At 35.2% G+C, this 27,220-nt stretch overlaps 1 protein-coding gene across 2 annotated transcripts in view; it reads left to right on the forward strand.

The window, feature by feature from the left end:
• Positions 1 to 27,220, forward strand: part of EFR3A (EFR3 homolog A) — a 106,288-nt gene that overhangs the window by 44,471 nt on the left and 34,597 nt on the right. For both annotated transcript variants that reach the window (XM_055314063.1, XM_055314064.1), the window contains 9 exons: positions 90 to 240; positions 2,359 to 2,480; positions 5,915 to 6,064; positions 6,631 to 6,768; positions 13,482 to 13,560; positions 17,319 to 17,454; positions 18,171 to 18,338; positions 23,150 to 23,264; positions 24,465 to 24,516. In XM_055314063.1, coding sequence (XP_055170038.1) covers positions 90 to 240; positions 2,359 to 2,480; positions 5,915 to 6,064; positions 6,631 to 6,768; positions 13,482 to 13,560; positions 17,319 to 17,454; positions 18,171 to 18,338; positions 23,150 to 23,264; positions 24,465 to 24,516 — 1,111 coding nt within the window. The remainder of the gene's footprint in view (positions 1 to 89; positions 241 to 2,358; positions 2,481 to 5,914; positions 6,065 to 6,630; positions 6,769 to 13,481; positions 13,561 to 17,318; positions 17,455 to 18,170; positions 18,339 to 23,149; positions 23,265 to 24,464; positions 24,517 to 27,220) is intronic.

The following is a 27,220-nucleotide window of genomic DNA, read 5'->3' on the forward strand; positions in this document are numbered from 1 at the left end:
CGCATTTGCATATAATTATTCCATGAAAAGCACCTAGGAGAATTTAGAGAGCTAGAAATGCTTTGACATTATTTTTCTCTTACACTTAGGTATGTTTTAATTGCTATGGAGGCGTTGGACCAACTTCTTATGGCTTGCCATTCTCAAAGCATTAAGCCATTTGTAGAAAGCTTTCTTCATATGGTAGCAAAGCTGCTAGAATCCGGGGAACCAAAGCTTCAAGTTCTTGGAACAAATTCTGTGAGTAAAACTGTTCTCTACCTTTCAGGTTAATTAGCATATCTAGACTTGATCTCTTCTTAGAATGTTTTTACCTGATAAAATGCTCTTGTGAGGGACATGTGGACAGACAATGCAGATGTGGGTGGTTAGAACACTGTTCCTAGGGGTGTCTGGCTGATGGAATCAGTGGAGTGTGCAACTTGATCTCGAGGTTGTGTATTCGAGCCCCACTTGGGGTATATATAGAGGTTATTTAAAGATAAGATCTTAAAAAAAAAAAAGAATAGTCTCTAGTTTTTCTGTTGCTCCTTGTGAAATATGTGATACTAACCAATCGTAAGGAGCATCAGGAAATCTGTTGGCCATAAAGTAAGTTCTTCAAACTCAGAGGCAGTATGATCTTCTATAAATGATCATTTGGTCTCTGTTGTTACTTGCGACTTTCAATAAGCGAAAAGTGAATAAAGTTTCCCCTTCTAAAAATTTTCCAGAACATTTAAAATTTTAATGGTCATTTAAAAAACTTCTGATTTATTTAAAAGTAATATGCTTATTGTAGCACATTAGGAAAATCAAAACAATATGAAAGAGTAAACAAGACTCCTGAAATTCCAATATCTAGAAGTAATCTTTCAATATTTTTCTTTTTTCAATATATATTAGAAAGTGGGAAACAAATTATAGGTAAACCTCTGTGAGTTTTTTTTCCCCATTTACATTTTTGAGCATTCCCTGATACAATTTAAGGTTTATTTTCATGAAACCCGGATACTTGGTGTAATATTTTCTGAAACTTTACATGGTCAGTGTGTAGTATGGGAATCCTGACAATTGGAGTCCAATCAAATCCCTGCACTCTAATGCCAGTTCCACCACTTATTAAAGTGTCACTTTGGACAAATGATTTCACCTCTTGAACTTCAGTGTTCCTATCTGTAAACTGAGGATAATGATACATTCCTTACAGGGCCGTTGGAATGATTAAATCGTGTCAAAACATGTAGCACATAATATGGCACACAATAGGTAATGAATGTCAGTTTAATGTCAACCAGGTGTAGTATTTGTGACCTTTTTCTAGATAACATGAATCATATAAAATTATCATTTAAAAACTGAGAACTTAGCTCTGGTGAAATTAATTTGAATTGTTTTGGTATCATAATTTCATTTTCTCACATTGATTCTATCCTTATTTCAGTTTAGTTTTCAGGAAAGAATTGGTAAATTTGGTTGAATCCTTCTTTTGGGTATAGCCTTTCAAGCCGTCAGCCTATATCCTGGCAGGTGTTTACATATATTTAAATTTGCATGTAAAATATGTTGCTTTGGGCTGTACACAGAAGTAACATATCACTGAATGAATGGAAAGCTAATGAAAAAAGAAAATACGTAATAAGGAGCCTTAGGGCCAGGTCTGTGACACAGGTAGGGTATTTGAAACTTCCCAAATGTGTAGATATTTCTTTTTTTGTTTCTAGAAAGGAGTTAGAATGGATTTTATCATCTCAGTATTTTCTTCTCTGTTGAGTGTACATTTTCTTCAGTTTATGTTCCCTTTCCATGTCCCATCTTATTGGTATGAATATTACTCATTCATGTGTTAAGTCACAGCTGTCATGGAAGATTTGCTGCTCATGATTAAAGAATAAAATTTTCTGCAGGTTTGGGCCTGAGGTTATCACTGAAGCATAGTCAGTATCTAGGAAATGGAGAAGAACTTTAGAGTAAGACCTTTGCTTCTAGAGAATGGGATCACTCACTCAAAAGAAACTGAATTAAAGTGTAAAAGTTAATATTTATAATGCCATATTCTTGATTTTCTCAAGTTTATTAAAAAATTCCTTTTATCTCTATGTGGCATTTGTGGTATCTAATGTGTTTCATTTGCAGCTTATTTGATAGTTCTTGTTAATGTACCAAATAATAGATCATGTGCACATACGCGTACAAAGCCCACCCCCATACAACCCAGATGTATACAGCACAGGACACATTCACATGCTGCACAGACCACACCACTCCCGCACCTCCTACCCCACACCATGCACTCACTTGCCTCCTCTCGGAAAGTAAATGTGTTTCATATGTTCAAAAAGGCACTAACATGTTTATATTGGTTTTTTTTTTTTTTAGTTTGTCAAATTTGCAAATATTGAAGAAGACACACCATCCTATCACAGACGTTATGACTTCTTTGTATCTCGCTTCAGTGCCATGTGTCATTCCTGTCATAGTGATCCAGAAATACGAACAGAGTATGTATTATTTTACTCTTATGGCTTATTATTTTTAACTAGCTTTTAGTGGGCAAGCTATAGTGTTGGTTTACACAAATCAAAACAAATGGAGAAAGGTACTTTAAGACGGTGAAAGAAAGCTGAGAAGTGATTTACTAATTGTTTTCAGATACAAACACGCTGACATGCCATAGGTATAATGAATTTTCCTCAGTTTAGTATTGGCCATATAGAGTTAATGGTGTTACTCCTTTTTTATGAGTGTAGAGCCTTAGAAGGAAGAGATAACTGTAACTATCTTACTAATTTCCTCTTTTTTCCAGTTACCATTAAAATCTTTTTTTTCTCTCCCTAACGGACATTTTTAAAATGTTTTATAAAATTTGTCTCTGTTATGGGGCACCTAGGTGGCTCAGTTGGTTGAGTGTCCAACTCTTGATTTCAGCTCTTGTCATGACCTTGGGGTCCAGGGATTGGCAGGATAGGGCTCTTTGCTCAGCAGGGAGTCTGCTTAAGGTTCTCCTTGTCCTTCTGCTTCCTCCAACCCCTCACCAGTTCACACGCTCACACACGTTCGCTCTCTCTCAAATGAATCTTTAAAAAAAAAAAAAAAATTTGTCCCTGTTCTCAGAGGCTGACATTAACTTTTTAATGGGGCAAAAAGGTATAAAGATTACTTAAAGAAAAGGATATTTTTTTTTTAAGATTCTGACAGTTTTGTTTTCTTTTAAAATACAGTAGATATGCAGAATATAGTATTTTTTTTTGTTTAGTATTATGAAGAGTAGTAAACTATACACAAGTGTTTCTCAAATTTTGGTTGAAGTGAGTTTCACATATAAACCATTGTAGGTGAAAAGTGTTTGTGGTATCCACAGTATTTATGAAAGGACATACTTAATAAGCTCAAAATTTAGGGGTATATGGGTGGCTCAGTCAGTTAAGTGGCCAGCTCTTATTTCTACTCAGGTCATGCATCATCTCAGGGTCCTAGGATCAAGCCACAGATTGGGCTCCACGCTCAGTGGGGAGTCTCCTTGGGATTCTCTCTCTCCTTCCCCTTCCCCCAAATAAATAAATAAACCTTTAAAAAAAAGTTCAAAATTAATTACTTAAGATGTCTTATTTTTAGGTATGTACTGCCCCCTAGTGAAAGATCTTGTCTTTTGAAGATATTTTCACCTAATGTTTTTGACTAATATTTACAAAAAGAAACTTGAAATTTTTCTAAATACAAATGAAAAAGCCTTATGGTACTTTTTCCCAATTTTGGATCTTTCCAGAATTATATGATATATGAATTCCAAAATGGCATTTTGTTTGAATCGCTATGAAACAAATCAATGAGTGAGCTAAAATGCTTTTAATATACAGGGTTCAATTTTTTTCCTCTGCTTTGTTGTAAGTAAAAGTCCTTTTGATTTTCTTCTAGCATATTAATACTCCTTTTTTAGATTCTTAGTTACTTATCATTCCCTTTATTTTCAGCAAAACTGTAACAAATAGAATTCAGGGGGCTAGTAAACAGGGCTGAAAACTAAAGATTTTCTTAACATATTTACCCTGCAGAAATGGTTTCCACCTATAAAGTTGTATGTGATAATTTTAAGCTCTATTTTCCTAAGCAGCCTTTAGTTATGGTAGCACTTATCATTAGCATCATAATAATAGCAGGAACACCCAACACTTACTAATTACTGTGTGCCAGTTTATTTTATTTAATACTTCAATGGCTAACCACTGTACATAAATTAACTCATTAACTCATTTAGGTCCTTAGAACATTCCTGTGCTTTAGGCAAGACAAATTCTATTTTACTGATGAGGAAACTATAAAATTCCTTTAAAGTCATGACTAGAATATATTGGTTAGGCCAGATCCTGATCTGAATTGGGTGCCAGCTATGTATCTGTAGTAGCTATAGATCGTTCCCCTCCTTTTGAACGAGGGCATCACCATCTGCTGCCCTCCCAATTTCGGCTTCTGTGTCACCACGAGGCATCAGCCCCCCCCCCCCCCTTGTTTGTTTGTGTGCTCCATGCCATCTCATGCTTGGTCCTTTCATCACCCAAGGAGTAACAGCAGGCTAACCAAGCAGACACCACAACAGTCATATTAGGCTTGCCTGCTTGTGATAACTGTACGAGAGTCTCTCAAGTGACACGTATAGACAGCTTCCAGATAGGCAAAATCTGTCTTTATGTCTCCTGTTCACTTTCTTACCTGTTCATTATCCTGTTATCCTGTTCTCCGTTGCCATTCCTGAATGCCTATGTTATGTCCTCATGGGTTTGTAAAGCACGGTCACCCCCTTCCCCATATCTTTCATTCTTCAAAACCTGTAACTATTAGAAGACTATGCGGGGTAAGCGGAATAAACCTCTATTGGTGAATATTTCCAGTAGTAGCAAAAAAGGCGGTAAATGATAATCAAGGGCAGGAGAGGTTCTTTTTTTTTTAATTTTATTTATTTATGATAGTCATCACAGAGAGAGAGAGAGAGAGGCAGGCAGAGACATAGGTAGAGGGAGAAGCAGGCTCCATGCAGGGAGCCTGACATGGGATTCGATCCTGGGCCTCCAGGATCGCGCCCTGGGCCAAAGGCAGGTGCTAAACCGCTGCGCCACCCAGGGATCCCGGCAGGAGAGGTTCTCTCCCTGTGTGGCTGTGTGGATAGATTTTCAGCCACACATATATGTGATATATGTATGTGTGTGTGTGTGTGTGTGTGTGTGTGTATGTTTAAAAATGGCTGAGGTTATCTGTACTCCCATTTTGATAGTTCTCATTTGTCACAATACCTTTATGGGAACCTGTTTAGTCTTCCATCCGTGTGGACTGTGGGAAGTGAGAGGCCTTTGGGGAGAAACAGTGAAAAAGAGGAAGCACTGAAGGGTGTTGAGGAAGAGTGAAATCCTGTTTCCACTCACTTCTGAGACTCCTGGGCAAGACATGGAGAGAATCTAGTTCATATTAGTTTGAATTATTATCATCCCCTTAGGAAAATTTAATGCTTTTGATTAAATTCTTTTTTATTGAAAAATAATAATAGACTTGATATTATTATATTTTATGGCCCCTTTAAACTTTTAAATGCTGATTTTTGAAAGATGGTATTCAAAGTAAATCTTGGGACGCCTGGCTGGCTTAGTCAGTATAGCATAGAGTTCTTGATCTTGGGGTCTTGAGGTTGAGCCCTGCATCAACCCCGGGGGGGTGGGGGGGTGGGAAGTGATTACATTAAAAATTAAAAAACAAAAACATAAAGTAAATCTCTTTTGCAACTGGCATATCTCTGTCTTAGATTTTTGAGATTTTAATTCCTTAGATTTATTCTGTTATTTTCATTTTGTTGACTTGAAATAACAATATTTATTTGGCATCCATTCTCTTAGCTAAGCAGGCAGACTTGTTTAACCTTTCTTATGACTTATTTTTTTCTTTTTTATAGAATCCGAATTGCTGGAATCAGAGGTATTCAAGGAGTGGTTCGCAAAACAGTTAATGATGAACTCCGGGCTACCATTTGGGAACCCCAGCATATGGATAAAATAGTTCCATCCCTCTTGTTTAACATGCAGAAGATAGAAGAGGTTGACAGGTATTGGATAAAGATATTAGGGTTGAGGGTGTGCTACTTTTGTATATGTGTATTTGTGTTTGCTTGCCAGGATAAGCAAGTTTTGTCTTTAGTATTGTATAAATAGTGGTCTCGTAAACTTGAATGAGTTTAAATATGTGCCCTTTCTGAAAAAATTATTCATTTCTAGGCTTAGTAGACCACATAGTCTTACTCATATATGTAAGGTTTTATTTCTTTTAGAATAAATTTATACTTGCTGCTTGTTATTGAGCATCCAAATGCTGTTTGAATTAATACTAAAAGTTGCAAGTGTGTGAAACAAATTATAGCTGAACATCTGTTATTCTTTAGAGATCCTGAATGCTTTTTCTTAGGCAATTAGAACTAACCAAAAGAATATTGATAATAATGATTGCTTTATCATTTTTATAAACAAAAGGTTAGACTGTGTTTCTTATTCTTAAGTATTTTGAGAGGAAAGGAAAACATGTTAACATTTCTTGAGTCAAGTCTGTTCTTTTAGCTGTTAGAACTGGTGCTAGAGTTCTTGCATGCAGCTTTCTTCATTTCCCTTTTCCCCCCAGTCGTACAGGTCCTCCTCCTTCCCCTTCTGCAACTGACAAAGAAGAGAATCCCGCTGTGCTGGCTGAAAACTGTTTCAGAGAACTGCTGGGTCGAGCGACTTTTGGGAACATGAATAATGCTGTTAGACCAGTTTTTGCGTAAGGAGTTGGTATTTTCCTGGTTATTTGTGGCTGGGCCATACTGATTCTGTGTTCCTTTACTTAACAGAGGACACTTTTTGTGAGCATGTTTGCATTACTACTGGAAAGTGTAGTAGCATTGTAGGGAGAGTACAGGAGTGAACCCAACATCATGTGTTTGAGCGCTGTTCAACCACTACACCAGCTTTTTCCCCTTAAAAATGAAATACAATCATGTGCTTGATAGTATGAGTATCACTTATTATGAATTTCTACTGCCAGCATTTGAAATGCATATGCACAATAAAATATTAACAGTGTCCTAGTGTGATACATCTTGTTTAGTAACTTCTATGATCATTTCCTTCTAGTCCCTGGCTTCTGTTTCTTGACTGGCTTTCGCCACTGGCCAGACTACCTTAGTGCATGTTCACTTCTCTAAATTTTGCCTTATATCTGTGGCTGGTCAGAGCAGGAGTATTGACTGTCTCATTGGTATATCTGTTTCCCCCTCAGGGAAAATATATTTGTGAACTTTGAGTTTCTCCACAGAGATATTATCTCTTAAGACTTGTTGTCAAGCTTCTTTCGGTGTTCTAACTCAATTATCAGATGATACATCTGCATAATATTTTGTAATTTCTGGCCATTTTTGCTGATTTTTATTAATCATTTGCCCATCATTTTTCCTTCCTGACTGTAATAAAGTCTTTATAGCATATATAAAGTTGTCTAACATCCCAGAATTCTTTATATAAGGCAGATATTTGGGTTTAAAGTTGAGCTTTAGTTATAAGAGTCTATAAACCACAAAATTATATTAAAATTACGAGAATCATTAGGTATCCAAAAGAATCTGTGATTTCCCCCACTGCCTAAAAAAGAAAAATTGAAATCTGTTTAATGACTGGGCTTATGGAAATGCTAGTAAGGAAATAATCAAAATTATGTCAGATATAACTAAAGGTAACTAAAGATTTATTTCTTAGTGTCCAGACCTGCTGATTTAATATTAGAATTCCAGTTTTTATCGTAATACTTTTATTAATTGAGAGGTAATATATAAGGCCTTTAAAATCTAGAGAGTGATCCTGGAAGAAAAAGACTATTAACTGTAATTGAGGTGGGTAACCTGAAGTGGGCTATGTTTTTTATTGTGTAGAACTTGATGGCCTTAAATCTTGATCATGTGTTAGTTAATTAAGTTGTTAATTAAATATTATATATTTGCTAGTTAATGAGCTAATTAAATATTAATTTCCCTAAGTAAGATACCAGGTATTTTGGAGAATATATACACAAATAAAGCTTTCCTAGTCCTCAGCAAACTTCTGGTGGATGATTGACATCCACAATAATTTTAATACAACACGTAGGTTATGAGAAAGGGCCAAAATGTGCTGTAGCAGTTCAAAACAAAGAATTCACGTTGAATTGGGGTTATTGGGGGTGATCTTTTTTGATACTTAGGTGGATAAGTAGATTTTAGCTGGTTGAGATGCATGAGGAGAGGCAGAGACGTGTGGATTTTGAGAAACAGATTAGTTGATACCATTAACTGGAGTATCAGAGTTGAAAGGTTAGTGTAAAATGACAGATAGTTCAAGCCACACTATAGGGATCTTATAGTTTTATATTTAAATCTGTATGGAATTCGTGCTTTTAGCTCAAAGATGTGAAATGACCATAATTGTCCTTTGAGAAAGTTAATCAGATGAGCTATGAGGATGGATTTGAGCCAGGGCCAGTATGTTAGGAGGTTACTGTAATAAAACTCTGGACAAGGTGGAAGAATCAAAAGTAAATGGTACCATGTTTGAAGAGGTAAATAAAGTTCAGTTTTCTGCCTCTTTAGCAAAGTGGTTTTGAACTTTGTAGAAGAGTCATGATACATTTTTAACTTCAGGGGCATTTTACAGCTTCTTTTAATGGTAAATGACTCATTTTAGGAGGTTTTGACTTTAAACCTGCAGTTTTTTGTTTGTTTTTTTAGGAAAAACAGTATTTCTTTATGTACTATTCTTAAATACTTAAAAATGTATCCTGCTATATTCACTGTTTATTAAAAATGTGATATTCAAAATTTCTATTAAATAATTTATTTTCCTTACTAGGTCAAATAATAATTGAAATAAAAAACCTACTTGACTGTCAAACTAAAGCATTTTTTTGGAAGTAATTTCCCAGATCAGTTTTCCTTACTTATGAACTATTTTTTGTAGTCATTCATTAACTAGAAATAAATTGCCCGTTAGGAAACGAATCTTTATTACTACTGGAAGATTTCTATGAGGTACTAATTTTGCAAAGTATGCTACACTGTTGTCATTTTTACTTTTACTTTAAAAAAATTACTTAATATATCATTGAAATACTGTTCTTTTTTTTTTTTTTTTTTTTTTTTAAAATTTTATTTATCCATGAGAAACAGAGAGAGAGGCAGAGGGAAAAGCAGGCTCCATGCAGGGAGCCCGATGGGGACTCGATCCCAGGACTCCAGGATCATGCCCTGCGCTGAAGGCAGGCACTCAACCACTGAGCCACCTAGGAATCCCGAAATACTCTTCTTACTGCATACTTTTTTATATACTTAAAAAGTTAACTTAGCATTGAAAGAAAAATTATTAGTATAAAGATAAATGATTTTAATAATTCCTATGTAAAATAGTTTTGCCTTTTCTTTCTACTACCTTTTCTTTTTTTTCTTTTTTTTTTTTTCCTTAAGTATGCTCCATGGCCAGTGTGGAGCCTGCATGGAGCTTGAACTCACAACCCTGAGATCAAGATCTGAATATTCAACTGGCTGAGCCACTCAGGTGCCACTATGGCAATTTTTATATGCAGAGATTTTTAACTTTATGTAGTTTAAGGTTTTTCTTTTTCTCTTCTTTCTTTCTTTCTTTCTTTCTTTCTTTCTTTCTTTCTTTCTTTCATTCATTTATTCATTTTTAAATAGACTATTTATTCATGAGAGAGACAGAGAGGCAGAGACATAGGCAGAGGGAGAAGCAGGCTCCCTGCAGGGAGCCTGATGCGGGACTGGATCCCAGGACCCCAGGATCACTACCTGAGCTAAAGGCAGACACTCAACCTCTGAGCCACCCAGGTGTCCCAGTATTTCTTTTTAAATTATTAACCTTAGGATTGCCTATTTCATGTTTTGCAAATTATGGTTGTGATTTTTTTTTAACTGGACTACGTTCAGCTCAAGATTTTTGAGAAGTTTAATAGATTAGGGTTAAAGTGCCATATATTTAAAGATGTATCTTGGTGTAGGGTATGTTCACTCAGTTATCATAATTACTTTTTGAATGTTTTGAACCTAGAAAATTTAGTCTTTTTTTTTTTCTTCTTAAGATTTTATTTATTTGAGAGAGCGCGACAGTGTTGTAGGCATACAGAAGCTGGGGGAGGGAGAAGCAGACTTCCCACTGAGCAAGAAGACTAATGCAGGGCTCAATCCCAGGACCCTGAGATCCTGACCTGAGCCGAAGGCAGATGCTTAGCTAACTGAGCCACCCAGGCGCTCCTTAGCCTTGACTTTTTAGAGCAGACATAACATTGCTCATTGAATACTAGGGCAGAAATTTTGGGTGCTAGGGTAGCAGGGAAAAAGAGATAAGGATTGAAATTAAAGTTGATGTTGTACATTGTGAACACTGTGCTTGGTGATTTTGTTAGCTTTATCTCATTTAATTTGCACAGTACAGTTATCCTGTTAAGTGGAGGGTATTGTCATTCATGTTTTACAAATGAAAGGCTATGGCCCATAGCTCTGAACTTTGAAGTTCTTTGCATTGATTGATTCTGTACCTGTAAAGATTTTATAAGAAAATTTAAAAATTAAAATTTGACATTTGGAGACAAAATTAGACATTTGGATATAGAATATCAATAGCTGTGATAAAAGGTAAAAGCTTTTCATGTTTCTTAAAGCTTTGCACCAGAATCAACAGAGAGTGAACTGGTATGTTTGACCTTTGGTTGTCTAGAAGTAGCTTAAAGTGAGAAACTGGACATTTCTTTGAAGTCACATTTTTTATTTTGTGAATTATTGAAAATTTTGCATGCCATTATATCTCCATGATTTTTGCATATATAAAAATAAGGCATTTTCTTTTTTCTTCAAGTCTGAGTGAAATTGTTCTTCTACTGAAAGGAATAGTAAAGTGAAAATTTTATATTTCATCTGACCCCTTAGTTCTGACTATGCTTATAGATCTTTTACTAGTGTCCATACTGTTGGAATTGAAATATTTTTCATTCGAACTGAATATATTCTGTCACAGTTCTTGTTTTAGAAGTTTTAGAAGTGATTAAGTAGGGCAGCCCCAGTGGCACAGTGGTTAAGCGCCGCCTGAAGCCCGGGGTGTGATCCTGGAGACCGAGGATCGAGTCCCATGTTGGGCTCCCTGCATGGAGCCCGCTTCTCCCTCTGCCTGTATCTCTGCCTCTGTGTGTGTGTGTGTGTCATGAATAAATAAATAAAATCTTTAAAAAAAAGAAGTGATTACGTAGAAATTTTTTACTTTCAAAGATCTCACCCAGTTGAGTTTGTGACTCTACTTTTTCTTTGTTATGCATCAGTGACTCCTCAAAGTAAAACTCCCCACCTGTTTTGCAAAGATAGTAAGAGTAGTAAATTGTGTATGTATAAGTCCAGGACAGTGGTTTTCAGAAGTTAATTATGCTTAAAAATCTCAGGGATGTGTAAGATCTTTGGTCCCATCGTCCTTAGCCTGGGGCCTAGTAGAGAGCCCTGAAATCTGCCTATTGTTGTGTTTTTTTTTAGCCAAGGTGATTTTGATGCATGTGGTCTGAGAAACAGGATTTGAGAATCACTGGTCTTATAAATTTGAAATTATTTTCCTCTCCCTCTCCCTTTCCCTTTACTACTAAACTTGCAGAAAAAATAGTATATAGTTGCTGCTTGGTTCCATTGCAGTTTGACTTCTGCTCATGCCAATAGGTTGGGGCTCTTCTTACAAAGGTAACCAGTACACTGGACCTGTAACATTGCTTTGCTTTTCTCCTCCAGAGATAGGAGCAAGGTGTTACTTCTGTGTATTAGATAGCCTAAAGCAACATTGTGAGTTTAGTTACAAATTTAAATATATATAAACACCTGCCAGCATATAGACCAATGGCTTGAAAGGCTATAACCAAAAGAATGATTCAACCAAATTTACCAATTCTTTCCTTGAAAACTAAACTGAAATAAGGATAGAATCAACGTGAGAAAATGAAATTACAATACCAAAACAATTTAAATTAATTCCACCAAAGCTAAGTTCTTGATTTTAAATGCTAATTTTATATGATTTGTTTTGTCTAGAAAGGGCCCAAGATACTACACCTGGTTGAGATTAAGCTGACATTTGTTACCTGTTCTGTGCCATACACTGTGCTACATGTTTTCACATGAGTTGTTTAATCATTCCAACAGCCCTGTAAGGAATGTGTCATTACCCCCAATTTACAGATAGGAACACTGAAATTCTAGAGGTGAAACCACTTATCTAAAGTGATAGTTCATAAGTGGCATCTAAATGCAGGGGTTTGACCCCAATTTTCAAGATTCCTATACCAGTGGTAAAACACGGAGCATGACGTTTGCTGAAGTTTTTTTTTTTTATTTTTTAAATAGAAAACTTTTATTGGCTTCAAAAAATTCTCACTTATCTCTAGTTTGCTGTCAATTCCTAAAATCACAAGCTTTTTTTTCTTTTTTTTTTTTTAAGATTTTATTTATTTATTTATTCATGAGAGACATAGAAAGAGAGAGGCAGAGGCAGAGGGAGAAGCAGGCTCCATGCAGGGAACCTGATGTGGGACTTGATTCCGGGTCTCAGCTCAGGATCACATCCTGGGCTGAAGGCGGTGCTAAACTGCTGAGCCACCCAGGCTGCCCTTGTAATTTTTCTGCTTCGAATGGTTCTTAGGAAATATAACATTCATTTTTATATAATATTTAAAGTTTAACATTCAGTTTTTTGGTGTAAAGTTTAATATTTTCTTCTTTAGGAATAAAAGGTTAAATGCTTTTGTCTTAATATCTACTTTTGGCTAGTATATTTTTCAGTTTCACAAGTTAGATATTGTATTAGTGTATGTGTGTGTTTTAACTTGTATGTTGTTTGGTTCTGTTGCTCAGCATTCCTTTTTGCCTTTCTGTTTTTTTATTCTGGAATCATTTTTTTTCCTCCTTCTAAAGTAAATCCTCTAGAAATTGCTTTATCGCATGTCTTCATTTTATCCACATTGAAAGTTCTGCTTGGCAAATAATACTAAGCTGAATTAGCAGATCAGTACTCTGAGGGTATTATCCTATTCTCTGGTTTCTCTTGTTGCTCTTGGTGAGTTACCTGGGAATCTAGTTCTGTTTCCTTTAGAGGTGAGTTGTTGTCCCTCTTGGACCTTGTGTTTATCTTGATGAGATTAGGGGTTTGATCTTTGGTTGGCTGTTTTTAATTAGAAAAAAATCTCAGTCATTGGCTCCTCAAATGGAGCTCATTCTCATTCGATCTTTGTTCTTCTGAAACTCTAGCTAGAGGTGTCTTGGGTCTTCTCCCTCCTAACTTCATAGCTCTTAAGCTCTCCTAACACATTGTTTTTATTCCTTTGCTTTTTCTCTGCTACATTCTAGGATACAATTTTACATATTGTTTGGGGTGCTAGAGGAAGAAAGTAATAAAAAGGAACACTTAAAGTAATTTTCTTGTTAATTACAGGCATTTAGACCATCACAAACTATGGGATCCCAATGAATTTGCAGTTCACTGCTTTAAAATTATAATGTATTCCATTCAGGTAAGGATTGGTTTAAGTATTTATCATATTTATATAAGTAATTTTGATTTTGTGTCCATAAGCATATCAGAGTTCTAGAACACTGTAAGATATACATGTTCTTAATTTAGTTTTTTGTCTCATTTTATTTACCACTTATTTTCTTATTTGCCAAGATGAAAAGATACTTAATAAAAAGAAGTAAAAGATCTCGTGATGCTGTTTATTGTTCATTTATTTGAATATATTTATTGTGTGTTTATATTTCACTGATAAACTGGTATTGGAATTGAAATTTATTACAGTAGCATATAGCTGATAATAATTAGTATTTATTGAGTTTTTACTGTGTGATAGTGCATGTGTTAACTCCTCTAGCCTTAATAGAACCTCATGATGAGATACTCTTATCTACTACAGAGGACCACAACTTGGTTCTCCTGGAAACCTGAACAGACCCAGGTGGCTCTTAATTCAAGTAGGGATTTTAAGTCCTTTTTTTTTTTTTTTTTTTTTAACACACTCTACATTTTTTATGCCCTGAAAAGTCGTCGTTCAATCAAAGGAGATAAGATAGTAAGAAAGCAGCATGGCTTTTACTATAGGTCATACCAGGATTCACATCCTAGATGTGCGGTTTACTGGTTGTGTGAACTTGGGCAAATTATTCAGTCCCTCTGAGTTCTAGTTTTCTCATTTCTGAAAAGAAAACTTTAATGCATGCATTGAATGGATAATTTATATTTTTAAAATAGAAATACCATTTTATCAAGTGCCAGTTGTACTAGGTACTGTGTACATAACTTACTTGCTCTCTTGTTTTGAATCCTCATTTTTTATAATAGATACTGTGATTATTCTCCTTTTGCAGATCAGGAAACTGATGTTTAGAGAGGTCAGGTTTGGCACTAAAGGGAACACAGGTAGAATGTGAAATCACGGTTCAGATTCTGGTCATTCTGTTCCACAAGGTTTGATCTAAACCAACCAGTAAGTTAAAGTTAGCATACTATAATGTGGGTTTTTGATAAGTGGTAGTTACTATAAAGCTGGTTTGGATGTAGTAGGATAATATCAAAAATTTATTTTTCTAGTTTTATTGAGTCATAATTGACATATAACGTGTGGCTTTAAGATGTACAACATATGATTGGATATATGTATATATTGTAAAATGATTACTGTAGTAGTTTACTAAAGATCTGTCACCTTACAAGTCTTTTGTGCAAAATAAAGTGATAAAGTCAAATAAAGAATCGATAAATACTTATTGATTAAAGATTAAGAAACTCCTGGTCCACAGCATTTCTCTGGACATAGCTTTAAGTACTTCATGTTTTATAAGTCCATTGATCACAGGTTAAATATTAGTACCCAGTAGAATGAGAATTTCTGTTTAGTAAGACTTATCTTGATACAATTAAAACTTGTAATAAATTTGTTTTAATTGCTGTTTACCATAAAATTGTTTAAGGGAATCATTCTGAAGTAACATTTCTTCCTCTCTCAGCACATTAAGCTAGCTAGCCTGACCAGGATTTATATCCCTAAGGGGTTACATAGACATAATTCCAGGTAGTTTCAAATATAATAGGGCGTTTGTGGTAAAGGGAAAATATTTAAAGCTCATCCTTTGTGCTAAATTGATTTGTTGAAGGTAATAAGGTGTTGTGTTTAAGAGCTGGGCTCTGAGGTTGGGTTAGGATTCACAGCTTAGGCCCTCCCTTAGAGTTTCTGCATGATCTTTTATAAATTACTGAACTTAAAATTAAAAACCTGCCTCATTTGCACTGGGAAGTGCACAGTGGAACTGCTGGTGTGGATAAAATGTGATACTACATATACAGAGGGTAGAACAGTGCCTGGCACCTGCTTCTGAATCAAATGTGTTCTTCTGTTGTCGTTTTTGTTTGTTTAATGTTGCAGTAACATATTATTCCAGGAGTCACCAATTAAAAGAGTAAGTAATAATGGCTAACTTTAACACGTTTCCTGTCGTAGGTACAATTTTAGGTTCCTTTCACAAATGAACTCATGTAAGTGTCACAACGATTCTACGAAATAACTGTTCTTATTTTCTAAATATTGTAGATGAGGAAAACTGAGGTTTAGAGAAGTTAAGTAATTCTCTCTTAAGCTGTACGCTATTAAGCTATTAAATGATGCAGCCCAAATTTGAATTTGGGCAAATCTGACTCCAGGGCTTATATTCAAATAACCACCCTATTATGTTGCTTCTTAAAGGCTACACATCCAACAATATTGCTCTAAACTTCAGTGTGAGGGTGAGTTTTACCAGTTTTACCATAGGTAGCTCAGTAAAACTGCGTGAGGAACTTTCAGTGTTTAGTATAATTAACATCATTGTAGTTTTAGTTTTGTTCCTATCACTCCATACACTTTTCATCCAAGGTGGAATTCTTGAGCTCTTGTGGACAGGTGCTATGCTTTGCTTAGGATAGCCCTGCTTTATGTAGTTATTAATACTCACTCTCTGAAGTGTCCTGGTTTAGACAGTAAGTCAAATTGCCATTGTATTTGTAAGACAGACCCTACCGTGAGGCTCATGCATGAGAAGCATACAGCTTTCTTGGCAAGAAGTTCCGTTTCAGGTTTTGTGTACATGTGTATCTGTCTGTCTGGATTCATCTCTTTTTATGTTACAGAAAGTAAATGTGAAAATGTTTACCTTGGGTTGTTATAAAAGTAGATGTATTGTGATAAATACCAGAAATACTTGATGGCAAATTTGGTTATGTTGATAGAGGTGGAGGGAGATTCTTTTTGCTTTTGAGCAGAGTAGCCATTATGTGTTGGACACTGCTTTTGACATAAAACAACCCATTCCAAAGGATAGAAAAGTCACCAGTGTGAAAACAGAGCGGTGGGGCCTGAGGGCAAGCAAACACAGACATGGAGATTCGGGGCCATAGCCCATTTTGTTTGTTTTTGTTTTTTTACAGCCTAGTAGTAGACCCACTCATGACTTCTGGGTGTAGTTACTAGTTTAAAAAAACAAAAACAAAAACAAAAAAACAACAACCAAAACTTTGCTACTCTTAAAAAAAAAGAAGTAAGAAAATATTCATTGTAGTAAACATTTTCTAGCTATCTTATTTTAGATTTAGGCCTCATTATCATTCATTGTGATTGATCAAATTTATTTATGATAAAATTGCCTTTGTAAAATTGCAAATCTTCCAATATTTCCTTGATTTAAATTTAATCAGGTATACACTGATAACATTTTCATTTTCATAGTGGCTTTTGATGAGATGGGAGTTTTGACTGTTTAGCATTGTTAGGTATCCATAATGAGAAATAATATTTATCTAGTTTGGGTAAGAGAGAAGTGCTGTAAATATCATAATCTGTTTATTTTAAATATTTGTCCTATTATCAAATTATAAGAGTATGTAAATGTTCTTTGAAATTACAGAGAAGTGTGAAGAGAATAAAAACTTGGTATGAATCCTGGGCACTGTCAATATTTAGGTGTATATAATTCTAGTCCTATATATTCTTTTAAAGAACTGATTAAATTTCATTAATCATAGTATTTTGCAACTTTTTTCATACAGGGTATTATAAATATTTTCTAGTATACCAGTTTATTCTTGAAAAGCGTGTTTTTTAATGGCTACATATTTTTCTGTGACATGAGTATACGTCTCCGGAAGTTGGACATTTAAGGGACATATGATTTTCCCTTCTTAGGAATTCTGTCAGTATGCATATAACTATTCGTACATCTTTGTGTACTGTTTTGCTTCTTTTAGGCTCAGTATTCTCACCATGTAATTCAGGAGATCCTAGGACACCTTGATGCTCGTAAAAAAGATTCTCCACGGGTTCGAGCAGGTATCATCCAGGTTCTATTAGAGGCTGTTGCCATTGCTGCTAAGGGTTCCATAGGTGAGTGTCAGCAAACAAAACAAAACGAAAAAACCTAAAACAAAAAAATTAATGCATTAATCTATTGTAGATTTTTTTTTCAGTAGAATCAGCAGTGTATAGAAAACTCTTTAAAAATACTTTAATGTTTTTAAATGTGCTATAATTTCTCTTGAAATTTTGGGCTCCCTTGATGACTCTCAGACTTCTTTAATGCACACTTAAGCCTTTCCTCTGTATCAGTCTATCAGTCTCCCCTTTCTCCTTTTTTCTTTTCTTTTTTATTTCTTTTAATTTTATTCATTTATTCATTAGAGACACAGAGAGAGAGGGTCAGAGACATAGGCAGAGAGAGAAGCAGGTTCCCTGCGGGGAGCCCGATGCGGGACTCAATCCCAGGACCCTAGGGATCATGACCTGAGCTGAAGGCAGATACTCAACCACTGAGCCACCCAGGGGTCCCCCTCCTTTTTTCTAATAAAGAACTTGAAAACCAGTTATGTGCTAGACATTTGGGAGGATATAGATCCAAATGTTATTATTTCTATCAAATGCTGTAACTCAGGGCAGAATTTGCTTGCATATCATAAGAAAACCAGAGTGCAAACCAGGCATGGAAAGTGTGTTGGTAAGAGCAAAATAATACATCACTTATTTGGCTAGAATGTGTGGTAGTATGGAGGAATTGGTTTTGAGTGTATAATACTGGAAAAGCTCACATTAGTGTTCATTTACAGGACCCACAGTGCTGGAAGTCTTTAACACCCTCCTGAAGCATCTGCGTCTCAGTGTTGAATTTGAAGCAAATGATTTACAGGGGGGATCTGTAGGCAGTGCCAGCTTAAACTCAAGTTCCAAAGACAATGATGAGAAGATTGTGCAGAATGCTATCATCCAAACAATAGGTGAGTACATTTCACTTTTCAAAACTTTATGTAAAACAGTGATTAAAAAGCTCTCACTGAAAGATACTTGTCTCTAACAGTGCATTAATCAAAAGTGAATTGTAGCTTTAGACTTTTAAAAAACTTATATTCCAAAAATAAACATAATAGGACAAAGAACACTGTATATCCTTCACCCAGATTCATCTGTTAATCCTGTATGCCATTTATTTTATCATTTAGGTTGTCTCTTTCCCTCCTTCCCTCTCTCCATTTCTCCATGTGTGCATGTATGTATATTTGTGTGTACATTATGTGTACATATATATACATTATACACACACAGAGAGATACATAAATACATCCTCATTTTTCCCTAAGCCACTAAGACACTAAGTGCATATGCATCATGGTCTCAGCATAGAGTATTTTTCCAGAGAATAAGATTCTTTCTTATGTAACCAGAATATACTTACCAACATCCATGAATTTAACATTGACATAGTACATGAATCAGACTTCCATATTGTAGTTTTGTCATTTGACCTAATATTTTTTTTTTAGAGCATCTTTTTCCTTATGTCCAAGATTCAGTCTAGGATCATAAATTGCATTTAGTTGTAATACTTAAGTTCCTTTAGTCTTAAGTTCTTTTCATTTATGATACAGTTGTTTTTTTTTATAAATTTATTTTGTATTGGTGTTCAGTTTGCCAACATATAGAATAACACCCAGTGCTCATCCAATCAAGTACTGATACGGGGGTTTTTAAGAGCATACCACCCCCATCCAAAAATTTTTCCTCTTTTGGGTTTGTCTGGTGTTTGCTCATTCCTGGCTGAATGCTACATAAGGGATAAGGTTCTTGGATGATTGCGTACAGAGAGGTACACAGTGTACTTTTGCTTCTCATTGGTGATGTGAATTTTGATCCAAGTGTTCTGTTTCTCTGTTGTACGGTTTCAGTTTTTATCCTTATAAACAATAAGCCATCTTGGAAGATGTGCTTTTAGACCATGTGGATATTCTGCTCTTCACCCAAACCTCCCCGTGAATTTAGTAACCATTCATAATTCTTACCTGAACCTGTCTTTACTGTCATGTTGCAAATGGATGGTTTTCAAATTCCACACTCCCTCCACAGCTGTCAGGTGGCACTCAGTGTTCTGCGGTGAGCAGGAATCCCTTTTTCTTCCCTCTGTATGTATGTAGGAATGCGGGTATTTATATCTTTATTATTGGCATGAGCTTATGGATTTATATTTTCATGCTTCATAATTCATTCTGTATTTATTGTTTTATTTTGGTGCTGAAATTGTCTTAGATTTTGCCAGTTGGAACTCCCATCTTCCATGTCTTTGTAACTTTTCCCCATTTCTTTTGAGCATAGCCTTACTGGTTTAAGCTGTTTCAGGCTCATTTTGTATTTCCTGCTGCAGCCATGGAATCTGTCATTTCTCAAAGTGCTGTGGTTTCTTTTACTGGGGAATGTTATTAGAAACCAAGTTATAGGTACCGACGCCTTCGGCTTTAATTTCATTTTTTTTTTTCTTAAAAACATGACTAAAGTACAGTAAAGTGTAAAGAACTTCCTTTAAAAAAAGATTTTTTTTTTTTTAGGAAATAGAGTGATCTGACTGTATTAAAGTAAAATATAAATTTAATTCAAATTTAAGTAAGCACACTCCTATTCTCCTTTAACCTTCCCCTCCTAATATCTTTAGAATACCCAGATCACGTTTTAGTGTCACTACGTGATTTCTGTAATAATTTCAAAATTGAGTTGTATCCCTGGGGTTTAGTGCCTAATTTCTAATGGTTGCTAATAGTTTCTGCTAAAAATAAAGTCAGATTTTATTTTGGAGCCCAGTTTATATCTTTTATCTGGATAATTTTTCTGTATGGGGGCTACTTATTTAAGTAGTCCTTTGGAATATGTAATACAAAGTTTCTTTTTTATCTTCTTTCTGAAGTTTTATGGATATGCATGCATATGAAGTTTATGGATTATGCATCCAGCATTCAGCACTTACATATTGAATGTGTATGTAGCAGGCCCCATACTAGGATTTTGTGATGCAGGTAGTTTATCTGCTTAGTGCTATACCTCTATTTTACCTAGCTATGATCTTATGTGTGCAGAAATTCTCCTCATGAGGGCAAAGGCCCAGGTGTGTCTTATTCAGCACGGTAAAACATAATAGGTGCTTAAGATTTTGGAGTGAAAAGACAAAACATAATGAAATCCAGTATTACCATGGAATCTCAGTATAGCAGAGATATTTTTGGTATTCTTAAACCAATTAGATCAGTGTATAGTAAATGGTAAATGTAACTTTTATGGTGATTCTTAGATTTATTTGGATTTATGGATTTTCTGTGATATTTTAAGATAATAAATCAGCTATTCCTGTCTTCACAGAATTAAATTGCTTTAGTGAATTCCAGTGAATTCACTGTTGCTCTTTCACTCCAGAATATTTATTTTTTCAAGTATTTTATTATAAAATATATATGCAGTAAACTCAAGCAATATTTCTGTGACATGACACATTCAAAATAACATGTGGAAATTAAAATGAGAGAAAAGTGCAGTGTGGCACAGTAAGATTTTTGTTTAATCGGATTTCTGTTTTCCTCAATATTTTCTTTTAGAAGTTTTCAATACTTAGATAGTTACCAGGTTGTGTGGATATTGCTGTTGGACTAGGGAGCCAGGGCTGCTGTGCCTCTGGCACTTGAAGATGCGAGGCTGGCGGCAAATTTTTTTTTTTTTTTTTTTTAAAGTGATCAAGAACCTAGCTCCATGCAGTGTTCTTCCCAGTTGGGGATTAGGTGGGGCTCCTCAGCACTTCCATCCAGTGGTTCAAACACAAATAGTGGGTTCAGAAAATGAATTCCTTTCAGGACTCTCCTCACAGTTGATTATGTTGGAAACTTGATGCCCTCATGGTAAATGACTGGCTTGCTTGGAACAGAAAATCCGTGTCTAGTTTTGCATGGTGATTAGCAGCGTATCTAATTGGGTTCTTGGAAAGTTAAAAGTACCTCACAGGGAGGAAAGAGAGAATAATGATAACATAGGCTTTGGAAATGAATAGCCCACACCTCAGGCCTTACTGTTAGCTGTGTAGTTTTTTGTTTTTTTTTAAGATTTTATTTATTTATTCATGAGAAACACACACAGAGAGAGAGAGAGAGAGAGAGAGAGAGAGACTGAGACATAGGCAGAGGGAGAAACAGGCTCTACGCAGGGAGCCTGACATGGGACTCGATCCTGGGTCTCCAGGATCACTTCCTGGGCTGAAGGCAGCACTAAACCGCTGAACCCTCAGGGCTGCCAGCTGTCTAGTTTTTTGGTTTGAGTTCTTACCCTCTCTAATCTTCATTCCCACAAGAGGTAACTGAGGTTAATAAGAAGTAGTTCCTAGACTCATATGGTTGTTGTGAGGATCCAAATAAAATAGTTTCTTAATACCATAGATAGTGCTCCTGAAGTGTTAGAATAATATACTTTATGTGGATTGCACAATGTTAAGATCATGAGATTTTTGCTTGCTGAAGTGTGTGATAATTGGAAATGACTTTTATCCCCAGATCTAATCAGATGATAAATAGAACAATTTTAGTTTGCATAGATTATTCATTCCTATAATAAAAGCTGAAGAGTTAAATTGAAAAACTAATTTATTCTTAAATAAGCATTGAAAATGAGGTTTTTGTAATGATTATGTTGCATTTTGAGAAATGAACAAAACCAGCATGATTCAGTACCTGTTCTGATTTTTCAATGAAACAACAAAGTTTGAAGTTTAAGTGATAATTAAATGTTTTAAGTCTTCTAGACTAAGAAGTAAAAAACTACAGCAAATACATTTAATATCCACAAGATGTAAGAGTACATGAGAAAAATGACAAGTAAATAACATTTTGTGGGATTGTGTGTGTGTGTGTGTGTGTGTGTGTGTTTTAGTTGAATTATATATATTGAATTAACCCACTGGGTAGATTATAAACCTGGCTCATTGTAATGATATTCTACAGCATTTTAGCAATTGTAGGAAGCCAAAGTATTGTGACCTAATTATTGACTTCTTCACCAAAATTTGGCCTCATTAGTGACTTTCTTACCAGAACAAGAATTTAGGCTCACAATATATGAATAAGAGTTTCTTAAGAAACACTACCAGAGGTTTTTTTTTCTGTTTTCTAAAAGTCCAACTCAAATTGATGATGGTTTACCATCATAAACCATATGCAAAATACTTTTTTAGACATTTACTGTTTTATGTGTTAGTCTGTTATACACATCTTACACTATACATGAGTAAATGATTTTGAACAAAAGAAATTAGAGTACCTTAAAAGGTGTTTTTTTTTTTAAATTTTTAAAATTTTAATGCAGTTCAAATCAGTGTGCCAAGTTCATTTCAGCTCCTTCACCCCAAACCTGGAGGCAGGGACTGCTTCAGTTTCTCTTTGTGATGGCTGAGGTATAAAGGTGTCTGCTGCATTGAACTTTACATTTCATGTTATCTTTACTTTTCTTGATTTTGATGGATATGGCATCCTTTTGCCTGGCCATGAGCAGAAAGTCCTTGATTTATTCAATTCCATGAGGCATGGCTACGATGGGCACAGGGGAGCACACGGCCGGCAGAGCAAGTGGCAAGAAGGGAGAACAGAAAAGGACTTTAGAGTAATATATATGACTTAAAGACATTGTTTTACCACATATTGAAAGCTTTGGTTAAAATGTATTACGATTTTGTGTTATGGAAAAATAACCGTTTTAATTAGTAAAATTTATCTTTATCTTAATATTTTCATAGGATTTTTTGGGAGTAACCTACCAGATTATCAGAGGTCAGAAATCATGATGTTCATTATGGGGAAAGTACCTGTTTTTGGAACATCCACCCATACTTTGGATATCAGTCAACTAGGGTATGCGTATGTAGTTTTCCCTATGTTCTCAAACTATAAATTTTAATATCATCTTGGGCTAAATTTCATCTTAATGTTATAAAATGTTTTTTTTTAAATCATTCATCATAAAAATCCTATGGAAAACATTATTTTTGTGGCACTAGATTGCTAAGCAGTTGTTTTTTTTGTTTGTTTGTTTTTAAAGATTTATTTATTTATTCATTCAGAGAGAGCGAAGAGAGAGGCAGAGAAGCAGGCTCCAAGCAGGAAGCCCAATGTGGGACTCGATCCTGAGTCTCCAGGATCACACCCCGGGCTGCAGGCAGCGCTAAACCGCTGCGCCACCGGGGCTGCCCAGATTGCTAAGCAGTTGTATTACCATTGCCTGATTTTACATAATCAGTTTTCAGAATCAGTTTTCAGTATATCATAAATTCTCAAATTTTCTGTGTTTTACATTAACTAGGTTGAAGGTTAATTTATCCTGGACGTTGTCTATATACATACATAATATGTGGTACGGCTTCAAGTTTCTTATAAAGATTTTATTTTATTTTTTTTTTTTCTTATAAAGATTTTAAAGATGAATGTCAGTTTTGTCAAATGTTGACTTATTCTTTGAATTCTAGAACTGAAAGTGATTTTTAAAGATCATATTTTTTGGCTTCATTTTATAGTTTGATTTTACAACATGCTAAAGCTTTAGTTTGGAGATATTTGTGAGTTTTTAATTTAATAAAGAAATGATAGTCTTATTTAATTTACATTTCTTTGACCACTAATTAGATAACCTTTTTCCATTTGTTAGCTTTTTAAAAATTATCTGTTCATAACTGCTTATTGATACATGTTAAATAGATATTATGTTTGCCATTTATATTCATGGTAAGTATATTCTCAAATTTGCAGTGTCTTAATTGGGGTTGTTTCATTGTGTGTTCATGTAATCGATTGAATTATTGAATTTTCACATCATTTGTACTGTTTTGAGAGCCAATAGCTTTTTAATTTTTTGTCTGAATTTTTTGTTTTCTACATAGAACTCTTTAATTCATATGAAATTGATGAATATAAAGTGAGTCATGACTTTAGGTGGTTTGGAAACAATGTATTTAATCAAAATGAATAGAATTTTAAAATTAGGTAATATAAGTAAATGAAATAATGTCAATTTGAATTACTACTAATAAGATAATACCAGTATTTTGTGTATCTTAGGGATTTGGGAACCAGGCGGATTCAGATAATGTTGCTGAGATCTTTACTTATGGTAAGGCCTTTAAAATAAGTGAAGAATACACTTAACATCGTTGAAGAGGTTGAAAAAATAGCTTCGCGTTATCCACTTTTCTCTTATATTGTAAAATACTGCTTATGGTTAGTTTTTTTCTATGGCTTATATACTTAAATTTTTATTGTATTACTGTTTATTCCTCACATCTCCTGTCATCTTATTTATCTTCATAATGATAAAACATACAGAAGATAGCAGGTATTGTGTTTTTATACACACGAAGATGCCTGGGCTCAGAGACTTGGGAGTAGGAGGAGTGAAAGAGGTTCTCCAAGGACAATAAGCTGAAGACTAGAACTTGGATGTGAAACCACGTTCTTTGTACAAATCATGCTATTTCCTTCATATACTCGCCAAATAATGATTTCTCATTTGGAAAATAATTCAGCTATGAAGAGCTAAAAAGGAACAGCATATTTAAAATGTGATGACCTCTAGTTATGATTATTTTCATCTTTTTTAAAAAGATTTTTTAATTCATTTGAGAGAGAGCAAGAGCATGAGTCAGAGGGTCAAAGGGAGATGGAGAAGCAGGCTCCCTGCTGAGCAGGAACCTGCCCCCCTCCCCCTCATGTGGGGCTCTATTCCAAGACCCTGGGATCATGACTTGAACTGAAGGCAGATGCTTAACCAACTGAGCCCTGTGTGCCCCTTATTTTCATCTTTGATTTAACTCTATCTAGTATAATGCCAAGAACAAAGTAGGAGCTGATTATTTGGAATGTGTGTCCTTTCCAAATCTTTTTTTTTTTTTTAAGATTTTATTTATTTATTCATGATAGACAGAGGCAGAGACACAGAGGGAGAAGCTGGCTCCATGCCAGGAGCCTGATGCGGGACTCGATCCCCAGATTCCAGGATCGCGCCCTGGGCCAAAGGCAGGCACCAAACCGCTGAGCCACCCAGGGATCCCCCCTTTCCAAATCTTTATCTTTTAAATTTGTTTTAGGAAATCTTTACTGTACATGATCCCTCCCCCCTTTTTTTAAAAGATTTTATTTATTCATGAGACACAGAGAGAGAGGCAGAGACACAGGCAGAAGGAGAAGCAAGCTCCCTGCAGGGAGCCTGATATGGAACTCAATTCCAGGACCCCGGGACCACACCCTGAGCCAAAGGCAGACGCTCAACCACTGAGCCACCCAGGTGTCCTGATCCCTTTTTTTTAAATAAATATTTTATTGCTAGGGATTAGTACAGAAATATCTCTTGTGTTTCATTTTTAACTCTGGTTATGGTACTTGCCATATAGAAGTTTTAAATCTAATATAGCCAGATCTATCAATCCTTTTGTATGTGTTTTGTGCTTTTTTTATTTGTATCTTGTTAAAGAACTTTTGCCTACTCTTAAAATATGAACACATTTTGTTTATTTTTTTTTAACAGAAGTTTTTAAAATTTGGCTTCCCATAGCTAGGTATTTGAAGTTTATTTTTGTATGTGGTGTGAGACTTGAATATTTTTTTTTTTTAATTTTTATTTATGATAGTCACAGAGAGAGAGAGAGGCAGAGACATAGGTAGAGGGAGAAGCAGGCTCCATGCACCGGGAGCCCGACGTGGGATTCGATCCCGGGTCTCCAGGATCGCGCCCTGGGCCAAAGGCAGGCACTAAACCGCTGCGCCACCCAGGGATCCCATGTTTTTAATTCTTCTAGGCGAGCAACAGTTGTCCTACCAAATTCCTTGCCCATTTGTAAAATCACCTCCATCCTGTAATAAGTGCCCAAATACATATGCTCATAATCATTTGTAATCCTGAATATAAATAGAGACTTCCCACCTGAAATTTCTTTGTTTCTAAGCCTTTTAATTAAACAAATACCCTGAGTAAATCATCTTGTCTCTAATCCTAATTGTACCAGAGTCACCTGAATGGATGTCTGTATGGTATAGTTAAAATGTTTAATAGCATTTTAAAGAGCATCCAGTATGTGCTCTTTAAAAGCTTTAAATTCAGAAGATAGGCATACATTCAGAAATGTCAAATCAAGTAATAAAATACATCTTTCCAAAATAAAAATGTATTCCTGTTAACCTAAACTGCTTATTTTAAAATAAAAGAATAATTTGACAATTTAAAATTACCATTCATACCTGTACTATTTGCTACCTAATAATACCTTGTATCCACTTAGTACTGACTACCATCTCACAGATTCTTGACCATTCTGAGCCTGTTTTCTGTTACAAAATGGGGATACATATTGATGCCTCTGTCCTAGAGATGTGGTGAAGAGGAAATTAATACTCATACAGTGCTTAGACTTGTGTCTGGCACATGGTAAATATGTGCTTTTATTAATTTTATTATTCTTACGATGTTTTTATAAAGTCACTAAAATCCTCATTACTTTTTTTTAAGATCCATTTATTTTAGAGAGAGAGCACGGTGGGAGGGGGCAGGAGAGGAAGAAGAGATTCTTAAGCAGATTCCACGCTGAGCATGGAGCTTGATCACATGACCCTGAGATCATGATCTGAGCAGAAACCAAGAGTCTGACACTTAACCACCTGTGTTACCCAGGCACCCCAAAATCCTCATTACCTTATAAATATCCTTTTTGTTTTTCATTCAGACTTCTGTTCATACTTGCTGTTTCCCTAAATTTATGGATTTTATAAAACAGTTTAAAAAATTTTACTGAAGAAGGACTCATGACAAAGGTTTTTTGTTTCTT

The sequence above is a fragment of the Nyctereutes procyonoides genome, unplaced genomic scaffold (genome assembly GCF_905146905.1).
Source record: "Nyctereutes procyonoides isolate TBG_1078 unplaced genomic scaffold, NYPRO_anot_genome, whole genome shotgun sequence".
Lineage (NCBI taxonomy): Eukaryota > Metazoa > Chordata > Mammalia > Carnivora > Canidae > Nyctereutes > Nyctereutes procyonoides.